General features: G+C 31.7%; 1 protein-coding gene across 1 annotated transcript; it reads left to right on the top strand.

Moving 5' to 3' along the window:
* Window positions 1–5,083: 5,083 nt before the first annotated feature.
* On the top strand, window positions 5,084–7,774 carry LOC141713348 (ubiquitin-conjugating enzyme E2 28-like). Its single transcript, XM_074516715.1, has 5 exons — window positions 5,084–5,296; window positions 5,668–5,751; window positions 6,331–6,458; window positions 7,221–7,325; window positions 7,402–7,774. The coding sequence occupies exons 2-5, from the start codon at window positions 5,682–5,684 to the stop codon at window positions 7,543–7,545; spliced, it is 447 nt and encodes a 148-aa protein (XP_074372816.1). The 5' UTR covers window positions 5,084–5,296; window positions 5,668–5,681; the 3' UTR covers window positions 7,546–7,774.
* The last annotated feature ends 6,867 nt before the right edge of the window (window positions 7,775–14,641 follow it).

The following is a 14,641-nucleotide window of genomic DNA, read 5'->3' as shown; positions in this document are numbered from 1 at the left end:
TGTTGTGTGACCTAACACTCAGTATCAGCTTTTTCCATGAGAGCATAATTGACTCCATCATCTGAATCTAATGAAACATCCCAATTTCTCTTCCTTGAGATTAAGGCTTGTTTCTTCTCAGCTCTGGGTTTTTCGCAGTCAGCTACAAAATGTCTAATTCCATCATAGTTGTAACATCTCTCTTTTGACTTGTCAAGTTTTCCAGATCTTGATTCCTTTCCATCAATATTTCTTCTGTTGTTCCTCGTATTAGAGTTTGAGGAACTGGAACCTTTTCTGAAAAATCTTCTCCCTTTCCTGAAGTTCTTGTAGACCATCTTCTTGAAGCTTTTAACCAGTATGGTAGCCATTTGATCCATATCTCCATTGTTGTTATGATCACTGTCAGTATTTGATTCAGTATCAGTATTTGAGTCATCATCAGAATTTGATGATTCGGTATCTGACTTTGCAATCATGGCTTTCCCTTTGGAGTAGCTTTTCCTCCTAGCTTTCTCCTTTGGTTTCTCTTTAACCTTGAGTGCAACTGGTCTAGATTTAGATCATTTCCACTTGCATCTTTGCTCCATCTCTAGTTCATGAGTTTTCAGAACTCCATAGATCTCATCTAGAAATGTGTTATCAAGTTGATAATTATCCCTTATTAATGTGACTTTAAAGTCCCACTTTTCTGGGAGAGCAAGTAGGAACTTCAGGTTTGATTCCTCCAAATCATATTCTTTGTTGACAAGGGATAAGTCATTCAGCAACTTCTGAAATCTGTCATAGATCTCAGTTAAGGAATCATTGTCCCTTGAGTCAAAGTGCTCATATTCTTGAGTAAGTATTGTCCTCCTGTTCTTCTTGATAGCGGTTGTACCTTGACACTTTACTTCTAAAGCATCCCATATCTCTTTTGTTGTCTTACATCTAATAACTCTATTGGACATAACACTATCAAGACTGTTGTGCAAGATGTGTATGACAATAGCATCATTCATGATAGATGAGAAATCTTTAGGAGAGTAGTCATTCTGGTCTTTGTCTATCATCTTCTCTGGTTCTCCTGCAAGCGAAACAGCTACCTTCATTGGTCTATGAGGACCATTATAGATCCTGTTCAGATATTCAGGATGTGTAGCTTCCAAGCACATGGCCATCCTGACGTTCCAGATTGGATATTCATGTATCTTCAGTATAGGCACCTTGATTGCTTCATACCTACTCATGTTGCTGCTTATCTGTGATGTGGCTGGAGGTGGTGGCTTTGGATTCTGTGTATCTTCTTCTTTTTCTGACATGGTTGATTGATTTTCAGATCTTAAACTATTTGTACGTTAACAGCAAGCTCTGATACCAATTGTTAGGCCCTTAATAAACTGTAGAGGGGGGTGAATACAGCTAATACAATCAATTCGACAAAGCTTCAACAGAATCAATTGTTTTTTATATTAACTAATAAAAACTTATTACAAACGTACTCTCTCGAAATGGATGAACAAATATCCTTGAGGGCTGCTAGGTTATGCGAAAGATATAACAATGTTGCAATGCATATAGCATGAACCTAATATGTGCTTTATATAGAGCACAACTACATAATGTATAAGGAATTCTATTCTATTAACAACAAGGAAACTTATACAATGCTTATGAGATAAAGTCCTTCACCGTCTTGAGTTCCCGTTTCCTTTTCCTTATCGAAGATCAACTGGTGTGACAAATACTGATTACATCATTCAGTTGACATCATCATCCGTCGATATCCTTATCCGTCGATATCATCATCCATTGATGTCATCAACATCCGTTGATATAAATTCTGATGTGAACTTCTGATAGTTTCTACTTGATATCATCAATTGCTCCTAACGAGGATGGCTCATACACTATACCTTGAGATTCTAAAGTATGGACCTTTCATTTCTATGGTGAGGGTACATGAAGAAACTCAAGATGATGTTATTATTCCAGTTCATTATGCTCCAAAAGATCCATCTACATACAATGAGTCAGAGAAAGAGAAGACTGTTGGTGAGATTGTGAAGCTGTATGAACATAAGACATGATAACTCAACACTAGAACATGACAGATAAATAATACTACGTCTAGAATAAATATCAGGAAGAAATGAAGATAAGGTAAATACAAAGAATCAATATATTAGAAGAAGTTTTGAAGTCCGTTTACTGGTCACTCTAAAAGAAGTTCATTAACATGTTCATGCCTCAGTGAAGAATAAAGATTGAAAACTTTTAAGGTTTCAGAAGTGTCGAAGATTTTAGTATGACAGTGCCACAATAAGATTTCAGTGTATCGGCACTGATTGAAGATAGACAGTGTTTAAAGCATAGAAATATGAAGAATTGAAGAATCCTTGTCGAAAAAGAGAAAAATCATGGTTATATTATTTACATAAAAATGGAAATATTTATGGAAAATATTCCCGAAAATCAAGGAATTGAAGACTAATTCTTGAAAATTCCTAAAGGTCGGGGGGGGGGTTGCCCCCGAACCCCTAAACCAAGGCGCTTCGCTTCTGGATCCTAAAGTCCTAGCATTGGGAGAATTAACCGATTCAAGGCATATTCTAGCAGAGGAAATATGTAAAGAAAATGAGTACTGGGAAATTTCCAGAAAATAGTGTGAAGCCTCGAGAATTGAAAATGGTTGTAAGCGTGTAGGTCGCTTCATACTTTACGATAAAATGATACCCTGGAAGAGCACGATATGACTTAACTTTAACGAAATCTTATGTTAAGGTTTCCTAGAAGATTGGGGGGCAAATGATATGGGCCAAAAATAAGCCTAAAAACATAATTAATGTTGTATCAATTAGACCTAATATGGTCCAATGCCAAAGCCCAATTAATGAGACTCGAACCCATAGTTATTTATTAATTTCGTAATTAATAAATGGGATGAATTAACAGCTCATTAAATATGTTCGATAAAACATATAATTCTGTGAAAAGTAGCCTCCAAGGCACCTAAACCAACAAGAAATCTGCTTCATACGTTTTAGGACTCCAACGTCCATTCAAAAACGGATACTTGCTTACCAAGTCTCGTAACCCTAGTCCAATTTGTGGACATCCAACATTTATATAAAGAGTCTTACCCCATCATTCAGAACTAATTTTTTTGACTTAATTTTTGGCATAGAGCAAGGTATGTAGGCATCTTGTGAAGGCAGATTTGAGTCACGAAGCACGAGTGCAGTTAATCAAGGGCCTTGAGCTCACGAACTCTAACATTAATTGCAACCTATTTTTTTATCCATAACAACTGTGTATTAATTAATTAAAATACGTATTATATATATATATATATTTGTGTCTTTGTAAGTTTAAGTTTAAATGATCAATTATATAATAATAATAATAATAATAATAATAAATTTTAAATATAATTTTATGGGTTTCACGGGTGGGATTCGGGTTAACCAGACTGGACCGTAACCCGTCTTTTTTATTCAGGTCAATTTCAGGTCCGATCCATTTTTGAACCGACACGTATAATGACAACTCTAACATGTAAAATTCGTAACTGGTTGTCGGGTCGTGTCCAATCTTGACATGCCTACTTTTAAAACCTCCTAAAAATCACTACATATTGAAATCACAAACTACCACAACAACTACATTGCCATTTGTCACCGTTTATCATCACTTTTCCACCAACATCATCACCACTAACATCAATATCTATATAAAAATTTGAATAAAACTTGAAATCGCCATAAAAATGATAAAACATGACAAAATTTGAAATCAAGTTATGCGTCTGGAAATGAAAACAAATGAATAAAAGATGACTTGGAAGAAGTAACTAATTAATCAAAGAAGCAAGTATCGGCAAAGTGTTGATATAATCAATATAACATATTTAAATTTGAAAAAATGGGGAGAGATAGTGAGAGAATTTTTTTAATAAAAAACATGAAGTAACAATAAAAATTTGATTTTCTGTGTGTTCGTTGAAAAGATAAAGATCGACCGAAAAGATGGAAAAAAAATTATTTTATGTGTAAGATCTGAAATGAGTGATCCTACTTAAGAGTAGTATAAAAATGAAGTGATTATGATCACTTTCAAAACTGCACTTTTTTAATTTTTAATTGAGTATTTATATAATAACTAGGCCAATATTATACAATTTATCTAAAAAATGACAATAATGACTAATTTAATTGATAAATAAATTATACAGTGTTATAAAATAATGACATCTTTCATAATTTGGATATGCAAATTTATGTATTTACGATAATAACAATGTATTTTATACAAAAGAGGAATGCGTAATTTCATATTTCAATTTTATATATAATATTATATATTTGTAAAGAATATTAATAATTATGGATCGGTAGTTCAGTGCGTAGTACGGGTAAAATGCTAGGTAATATATATATATATATATATATATATATATAATTTGGATATAACAATAATTTTTTAGTTTTAGTTATGGATTTTTTTTATAATTTTTATTTTAATTAATAATACAAATTCAAAATGAAAGTTTCCATTTTACATATATACATCACATAGTTTTTTGCTTTATTAAAAAAATATTATTTCTAGTTGTCTTAAGATATACAATTATCAGCATTTTAATTTTAAATAAAGTACAACAAATGTCAACTATATTCGATTATAAATTTTAATTATAAGTTATATCATTAGCTTTAACACAAACTAATGATTCCGACCAAAAAATTACGAGCGAGTGATTTAATCGAATTGGTTTTAACATAAATAATATCAAGAATAATTCTAGAATTCCGAAATTGGTCCTGAAAATAAAGCACAAATATCGCATGTTGTGATGTGATTGACTCTAAATTAATTAGTCATAATGGATCCCTTCCATTCACATAAATTCGTTCAATAAAAATATCTCAAATGATCGAATGACCAATATCACATAATAGCATACTAATGTTTTGAAGGAAATTCAGGTTTTTGAAAATTTGTTTTTCATGTCTCTCGGAAAATCAAAAATTTTACGAAAAATTATATAATTTATGTATTAATAATTATTAAATAAAAATTAATATAAAAGGCAATAAAAGAAAAGGTGTAGGAAAAAATGCAAAGGGGGACGTGCATGTAAAGAAGTGCGCCCCTTGAGCATCCACCGCCAAGCAGGATCCTTGCTTGACACGCGGTGTCTCTACATATATCCCATCCCCCTCTCATACGTTTTCGCTTATATATACACAACATATATCTCTATCTATAGCCGCAACATCAATCAAATTTCAACAACAAACCCTAGCGATTAGATTTCCCCTTCTCCGTTCAATCCGTATGATTTTTCTTTATCACTTTTCTTGTTTCTTTTCTATTATTTTTTATTATGATGATTGTTTCGTTTTTATTATTATTGTTTATTTTAATTGATCAATCTTAAGATCTTTGTAATCCCCCCTTTCGGTGCTGTTTGATTCAGCACATACTGTGTCTTTTAATCTAGTTTTGGTTTATTGTACAGCTTTGTATGTGTTTTTGTGTGTCTGTGTTTAAGATAATAGTAAAGTCTGATTCTTTTTTTTTAATTTACTGTATATGCTTGTGTGTGTAAAATACAATTTTGGTGTACATTCTGTGTTTATTTAAAATAATAAAAATTGTTGATCTTTTAATTGCAAGTAATTGATTGATGTGGTTGGTTTGTAGGAGAAAATCAGAGGATGGCTTCAAAGAGGATCTCAAAGGAGTTGAAGGATTTGCAGAAGGATCCTCCTGCTTCATGCAGTGCTGGTTTGTTTACTCCTCATTTTTTTTGCGATTTTAGGGCACAAACAGGGGCAGTAGATTTTAGACCAAAGGGGTTTAACCTATGGTTCAGCCTTGCTGAACTCTAAAATATACATGAGATTTTTGTCGAATTCTGAATTTTAGTTAATGCTTAAGAATCATCTTGAAAGAAAATACTAGATTTTAAACCCTGGATGAAATTATAAAATTATCAATAATTTTTTTTAGGATGCTAATCTTGGTTCCACCAAATTTAGTCATTTTTATTGAAGTTTATATTGATTGAGTTACAGAAAGATATGAATTTCTGTAGTGTGGAAATTCTAGTTGGTGCTAAACAATTTTTGGTTATAGAAATATTGATGCAGAAGTGTAAAGGTTGAATCTTTATAGTATTTCTGTTATCTTTTTGGGCAATTTGGTATTGAAATGGTCATTTATGAACTATGCTGTTGATGCTTACATTAGTGATATAATATAAGTTGAGCTATGAGGTGAAGTTGAAATTTTTATTGTGGTTAAAAGTCTGAACAATTGAAGTAAAGCGAGATATGTAAAATATATTTCTGCTTCTGTTTTCAGGACCTGTTGGTGAAGACATGTTCCATTGGCAAGCCACCATTATGGGACCTGCAGATAGCCCTTTTTCTGGTGGAGTGTTTCTGGTGACTATTCATTTCCCACCTGATTACCCGTTCAAGCCTCCTAAGGTAATAATTCTTGCAGGGAATTATGAATGAAGTACTCTGCTATTCATGCAGATATTAATTTTCTATTACCTGTATCATTTGTTTATGTGACTTCTTCTTGTATCTTAACTGTGATTTTTTTAATAAATATTTGTCAAGCTCCGGGGCTTCTATCATATGTATTGGCTATATGGTTGCCTCCTTGGTGTACTAGCTATACTTGTCAGCACACAACCTTATAGGGCCGTTTCACCCTGTTTTTTTCAATCTAAAGTTTTAATTTCATAATTAGCTGCCACTTTGTTGATGTTTCTTTTTCTTTATATGCCTCATTCTTATTTAAGGATTATGCCAAACACAAATCCCTGCCAAAATTTTAAAATGTTTAAATTGTTTCGGACTTTGAACCTTGTTGCTTTCCACTATTTTCACATTAAATTATTTGGAGTAGCTCTAAGTATCCATCCATGTGTACTATTTAGAAATCCTCTCATATGCTGTATTTGTTCTAGCCCCTTGGTACAAAGGCCTTGAAGCTACCCTTGTAAGAAAATAAAGACCCGGTCAGTAATGCACCTAGTGTCGGTAACTAAATTGATAATGAGGTGCTAGGAAAGTAACAACGTTTCTAACCCCCAATTGATTGGTAATTGGATTACTATCTTGGTGCATAACGTCACTGTTGATGGTTGCTTACATTGCTCATTTGATCTTTCTTCTCCCTTATTTGCCTATCAAATACCTGTTACGGCTTCTTTAACTTGAGATACATGTATTTGCCAGGTTTCATTCAGGACCAAGGTTTACCATCCGAATATTAACAGCAACGGTAGCATCTGCCTTGACATCCTCAAGGAGCAGTGGAGTCCTGCACTGACAGTATCCAAGGTATGGTGTACAACATGTTGTAAAATACGAATTTATTCCCCAACTTCACCAGTCTTAACATTTCCAAAATTTTCAGGTTCTGCTTTCAATTTGCTCCTTGCTCACTGATCCAAATCCTGATGATCCATTAGTCCCTGAAATTGCTCATACGTACAAGACTGATAGAGCCAAGTACGAGACTACTGCACGATCTTGGACCCAGAAATATGCTATGGGCTAAAAGGGAGCATGCTATATGCATTCTGAATGTGGTCATTATGCTATTATTAAATAAAGAACAAGTTTGAAGTTTAAAACAATGGTCTGAATTGTCTCCCTTGTTCTTTGAGGATGTTCAGTATAATAGTGTTTAATCTAAAACCCGAAAACTTTTGGTATCCATGTCTCCCTTGTTCTTTGAGGATGTTCAGTATAATAGTGTTTAATCTAAAACCAGAAAACTTTTGGTATCCATGTCTCCAATTATAATTTTTATCTGCATAATTATTATGTTTATTTGTTTAATAAATGGTCGTAATATTTGGTCGTAAGAGTATGATGGAAGTTGCTATTGTTGTTTCCTGAATGGTTTTTCTGTTTTTTTTGCTAGGATTAAATTTGAATGTATTGATGTGAGTTTAATGACCGGTTAGAACCCTTGGTGAGATTTTAATGTAATTATTACCTCAAGCTTATTACTCTGTTGTCCAACCTTAATAAAATATGGGAGCTTCAAGCTTATTACTCTACTGCTCTGAGCTTGGGTGTAAGCATTAAAGGGCTGCTTGCCAGAGTCACATTGCTTGCAAAATTACAGTTGTTTATGTTAGTTTGTACAATTTGTAGTATGTTGATGTTGGAAGGATTTTTATCATTGAGGTTGCTATGGGATTAGATTTTTGCAATGACATTAGTGTTATATCTGAAAATAAAGAATGAAAATGTGATAGAGTGTGTAAAATTTGTCTGTGATGGTAGTTAAAGTTTATTTGTGCCGCTTTCTCCTGGATGGATGTTTAGGTTGAATTTACCGGCCATATGCTCAGCTGCCCAGGCATTCATCAGAACCTATTACTCCCTCCATCTCAAATTAGAGGTCATACGTAATATAAGGTGCTTTGACCGCGTATTTTCATTGATTATTTTTTAAATTTTTGTTTTGTGAATAAAATTTAAAACCGCGTCCAATGAGTTGTTGGGCCATTGCTAGCAGGAACAAATAAATGTGTGTAGAGTGTCTCGAGTTAACCCAACAAATATAAATAATTGAAATAGTGCAGCAACAACTCATTGGATGCAGAGGCTAAGTTTTATTTCCAGGCCTGGTTGTTGGTAGAATTGTTATTTTTCTCAATGAAGTAGAGGAAAAAAAACAGAAAGGGACAACTGATAGTAGAATAAATGCAACCCTGCTCACATGTCATTCTGTTTTGCTCTCTTGCTTGTTGCTTGTGTTGTAACCCTTCTTCTTGAATAGAAAACAGTAGTAGCTTGTAATTTTATACTTGTCACAGATAGAGCTCATCACTAAAATGTGCAGAGGTTAAGTTTCTACTGTCTCTTGTGTTGGTTTCAAATACTTGGGTGGTCCAGTTTATTTTTGCAGTACAGAATTGGTGGCATTATTAAGTCAAATTCGTGTAAAGTGAGCTGCAAAACGGACACCCTTGTTGAGATGTCCTTGTTGATTCTCCCTTTTGCATCTCTACTTGTATAAGATTTGTTTTGTCGACCGTGACTTGTCATCTTGTAGTCTACATTACAACGATGGGTCAAGTACACATGTTGTGTTGTTACTTTCGCTCTTTATATTTGGCTTTGTGCTTATTATCCTACTTAATTGTCTGTTAATACCCCTGAGCCCTGATAACAGAACATCACAACTTTTTGAGTTAATTGCTCTTTGTAACTCCACCTTTCATTTAAGATCAAAACAGTATACCTATTTGTAAAATACAGTTTATAATCATTAACTTTCAATATCAACTACAACATGCATCCCTTTGCGGTTATAAAATTAAAATTGAGATGTTAATATTAATAATTAAAATTTCAAATTAATTAAAAATATTTATTTTAATACATTTTTTACATGAAAAAAATTATAGCTATTTTCTATTAGTAATACTCTAAATTAATCATAATGCTAAATACTTAAAATATATTTAAATTAAGCAAAATATATGTTTATATATATAATTATAAAGTTTTTAAATATATCTATATTTTAAAATTTTAAAAATTATACTGAGTAATAAAATAATTGACATTAATATTGTTTTTATAATTTGAAATTCTAAATTTTAGTTTAATTTTAAAAAATTAAAATTATTATTTAAATATTTTGCTGAATTTCAATTTTACTATCCACAACATAAATATTTTTAACAAAATGATTAAAAGGATGCATATTTATTTGATGTCTAAAATTAAGGACTGCAAACTGTATTTTTGAAAATAAGTATATAATTTTGTTATTTAATGAAAGGTATGAGTTGCAAAATGCAATTTACTCAACTTTTTTATCGAGAGTTTAGTAGAGAATGTACATTAGTAACGTTAATTAATGAGTAGGATTAGGGCCTTGGTAAATGGTTATGGCATTCTCTTTTGCCTCTCTCTGCGTCTTCTTTTCAATGCATGCCAATGGAAAGATCTGTATCTATCTTTCTTTGTCATTCTATTCTTCCATGTTTCAGGTCTATTTCCACATCTTTCCACTTTCAGGATTACAAGTATTTGGAAATTATAAATTTGTAGTTTGAGAATTAGGAATGGACTAAGTATCATGCCAGTTGTTTTTTTGTTTCGGGGAAGTTAGATCGTAGAGATGTACATACTTTCGTACGTTGTGGAGTTTGAACTCTCGGTTGGACTTTTGTACAATTCTTTTGACGGGGTTGAACTCTCGATTGGACTTGCAACAACTTCATAACGTTTGGATCTCGTGATCACAACTTATCCCGTATTTTTTTACGATACAAATTGTTTAAACTAGTAGGGTTCATATTTTTATTAAAATCATTCGAACTCCTCATAATATATAGTATAAGAGTTGAACTTTAGATTGCAGGAGTGGTTAAAATTTAAAAATTTGTGAGGCACGAATGCTTGGGATTAGTTATGCTTCTTCTAGATGTACTTTTTTCATAGAATACAAGGACATGTTCTGGTGCGTGGTTAGAACTCAACTTTTCATGCTTAGAATTGGTTACTTTTATAAAGTAGCGTATTATGCATGTTTGTGTAAAGATAATTAAACAAAGGCAAAGAATGGAGGGGGCAAGCTAGTACTGCGACATGGTGTGTGCATGCAAGAATCAAAAACCAGTTATCGAGTAAACTTGGGAAGTTGGTAAAATACAAAAGATATTCTGTTGAATCTGGAGAATATCTTTAAATCAAAACCCTTGACATGTTAAAAGCGAGATTAATTTAGCTAAGAAAAATATAGAAGGATTCGAAGAAAGATTTTATCCTGAGAAAAGTAGGTGAGTTTCAGTTTCACGTGCCAGGAACAGGGGGGGATAAAGCTTCATGAATTCTGATGCCCTGCAGAAAGGAAAACATAATAAAAGATGACAGAAGAAGCACAGAGATTATAAGATTTGGCAAGCTCCTGCTCTGCTTTCACTTTTTGTACTCAAGGGCGACGGGACATGCCGCTACTTAGAAACAATACTAATATGCATGGGGTGCCCCTACTGCCTACCTACCAACCTAGCCTACCCTCAATTCTACTCCCTGTAACAGTTGCCCGTGATAATGTCAGGATTACAAAGTTATACGTTTACTATTTGCAAGTTTCATAATATTTATTTTTAAAAAATATTTTGAATAAAAATTTATACATGAAATTTTTATTCATAATTCTTTTTTTAAAAAGAATATTATGGAGTTATGCTTTAAACAAGCATTGAAAAACTTGCCGAAAATTAATGTATAAAATTCAATAGGACAGAGGGAGTATAAATTTTCATAAATATTATTTATTTTTAGTTACATAATATTTTGAATTTTTATCCTGTTTTTTTAAAATACACAGTTTTTTATCCAGGCTGAACCAGATTTATATCCAGATTTTTCGATTTTCATGTCTGGCCGGAATTTCAAAAATAAAGGAGACCGGGGTCGGGCCGGGTTGAGTCGAGCTTTTTTGGAATCGGGTTTTTTAACCATTTTACCGGATCGAATCAGATTTTTCAGGATTCAGATTTTTGGAATATCTTTATATACAATACAGTAAATAGTGTTCTAGACTTGGGCACTGATTTATGCATTTTCCCCAAAAAATGGTCAAAATCGATTTAAAGCGATCTATATAGTTAAAAATCTGGAGGGTCTAGACGATCAAAAATTGGACATATGCGAAACATAACTAATAAAATGGAAAATTAAATTGTAGATCCCTGAACTTTCGACGTTTTATTTTGTAGGTCCCTAAATCAAAGATTATGTATTGCAGGATACTTAATTTTTTGAAATTTTTGATATAAATCCTTCCGTTAAAAAGATTTCAACGGCGTTATAATCAGAAAATTAGGGTTCTTGATATTCATATGGATCAAAACAATTTTGAAGGTGTTAGTGATATTCTAATTTAAAGTTCAAGTAGTTAAATTGAAATTTAAATTACCAGCAACACGCATATGACACTAATTTTTACAAATTAGGTCCGATTCAAAATTTTATAAATTAAGGTCCCCAAAATTCGATGAAGAATAAAAAATTTAGGGTCCAATTTAGGATTTTTCGAATTGAACATAATTTGAAAAAATTGGTGTCATAAAAGTGTTGATGTTGATTCAAACTTCGTTTTAACTACTTAAACTTTAAATTTGGATATTATTAATACCTACAAAATTGTTTTGATCCATATGAGCATCAAGAACCCCTAATTTTTTGATTCTAACGTCGTCAGAATTTTTTTAGCAGAATGACTTATATCATAAATTTCGAAAGTTAGGTGACCTGAAATACAAAATCTCTAGTTTAGGAATCTAGAAAATAAAATCCTAATAGTTCAGCGACCTACAATTTAATTTTCCCTTAACAATTTTTTTTTTTTAAGTTTTATGATTTTGATTCATTAATTTTATAATTTTACAAAATATTATGCCAATTTTTAATATAAAAAATAAAGTACTGTGTAAGATGTAACAATCTAGTTAATATATGTATTTTGTTATATAAAAATATAAAGTTAATATATTAGTATTAGTTTAGAATTGTGACTTTGAATATATTTAATATTTTAAATTTGATAAATAGTTTGTAATGAGTGTTAAATGTTTAAATATTGTTTAATAATTAATATCATTCTATTTTTATTTATCAAACAAATATTCAACCTACTGATTATTATATTATATAATTATTAAACAGATAAAAAAATATTTATATTCTTTCATTATATACAGATTAATCAATTCGATTAATTTCCTACTTGCAGGTTAATCTCTTGAAAGTAACCCTATCAATTTATGGACCATCCACGGGACGGCAAGAATGACAACCCTAGAGTCTAGACCATATTAGAGAGACGTTCAAGACAGGGTAAAGTTCGTTTTTGAAAAAGTGTCTGATACGTATTTTAATATGAATATAAAGTACAGTTTTATAATTTTTTTTCTAATTTTTTTAATAAAAATAGAATGCTGAAATCTTTATTCATAAAAAGAAATTTAATTAAAAAAAATATAGAACTATATTTTTTATTTATTTAAATATACGTGTCGAATATTCTATTAAAAATGATAATAATTGAGAGAAACGGAAAGGTACTAATTACTCATTTTATTATTGAATTAGTGTATCTTTTTTTATATACGAGTACCCCTAAGTATTCATTCCTTATTCATTTTAACAATTGGTTGCTTATTCCCGGGAGTAACATATTTTATAACATTAAACATTATTATATACTCCCTCCGTAACATATTATATTATGTGTTTTTTTTACTATTATATAGTCAAAGTGAATATACTTTAACTAATAATTAAGACAAATTTATATGTTATTTAAAAAATATTGAAAAATATATTTTGAAAAAGATTAAGATATATTTTTTAATAATACAAATTTTAAATTATATTTAATTATAAATAAAATATAATTTACGGTAAAAATATAAAAAATTTGATGTAAATTACTTAAAACAAGACACCTGATGGCGGAAGGAGTACACCATAATGAGCAAAGGTCACGTACAAAGTACAAATACATTCGCACATGCGAACACTGTTTTGAGACAGGGTAGTATTAATTGTTGCCCAAGACCCAGTAATGTCCTGTACGAGTAGCAGTAGTATAATGTTTCAATTGTAGCAGACGGGGCGGGGGCAATAATCACAACATAATGAAGAAAGGGTAATAAATGTATCTGAAATTCTATCTTGGATTTTGTTCACAGCGTGCCCCAATTATTCACCTTCCACCTCGGATTCTCCCATCAACGTTGCCCAATAGGCAATAGCCCTCTCTCCCCCAACTCAACCTAACTTAACAAACCTAAGGTTGGTTATGTGTGTTTCACCTCGTTTCCTGTTTTTGTTTTAAAAACTACTCCCTCCGCCCCGTTATACATTTCTCATTTTGATTTCACTTTTCATGATAAACGATTGATTATTAATTTACGTCTAATTTATTTGATCTTGTTGAATTCGTATTTATAAGTACTTTAATACAATAAAGTTTTTATATTTAATATTAATACGAAATTAAAGATATTAACAATCAAAAGTGTGCATTGACAAACGTGTCCGACATAAATATGAAACGTTTTTAGGGACAGAGAGAGTACATATGAGAGTACTATGTACGGAGTAGTAAATAACATTGTATAGTATTTGATAGGGAATAAATAAATCATGGTTGCGTGGTTAATATTGTATTAATTACGCATGATTTGGGTTGCATTGACCCAATAAGAAGATGTATGACATTCAGACCAAAAATGTTAACACATTAATCAGGCCTGATGGACCAGATCAGGCCTGATGGAGCAAAGAAGGCCCAAAATCCTGATTATTAATTAATTTCGTAATTAATTAATAAGGGGAAAATCAGCTATTGAGAAGAGTCCCAATAAGGACACAAATCATTATAGATTGGCCTCCAAGGAACCTCATAAGATAAGGAATCAGCTTCCTACTTCCTAGGACTCCAAAGTCCATTCTAATTCAGAGACTTGACCACAAAGTCTCCTATGCCAAGTCCAATTCAAGGACTCCCAGCATCTATATAGGGGGCCTCACCCCACAGATCAGAACTACGTTTTTTGGCTTGATTCTCTAATTCACAGAGATACGTAGGCATCTCGTAAAGGCAGAGTTAA

The sequence above is a fragment of the Apium graveolens genome, chromosome 3 (assembly GCF_009905375.1).
Source record: "Apium graveolens cultivar Ventura chromosome 3, ASM990537v1, whole genome shotgun sequence".
NCBI classification, from domain to species: Eukaryota; Viridiplantae; Streptophyta; class Magnoliopsida; order Apiales; family Apiaceae; genus Apium; species Apium graveolens.
The sequence above is the reverse complement of the archived record's forward strand: the minus strand, read 5'-3'. Positions and strand labels throughout refer to the sequence as shown.

Bases quoted from the DNA above. Each gene is read 5' to 3' on its own strand.
- LOC141713348 (XM_074516715.1), top strand. From the start codon at position 5,682: ATGGCTTCAAAGAGGATCTCAAAGGAGTTGAAGGATTTGCAGAAGGAT. The intron at 5,752-6,330 runs GTTTGTTTACTC...TTCTGTTTTCAG, and splicing joins TCCTGCTTCATGCAGTGCTG to GACCTGTTGGTGAAGACATG. The intron at 6,459-7,220 runs GTAATAATTCTT...TGTATTTGCCAG, and splicing joins ACCCGTTCAAGCCTCCTAAG to GTTTCATTCAGGACCAAGGT.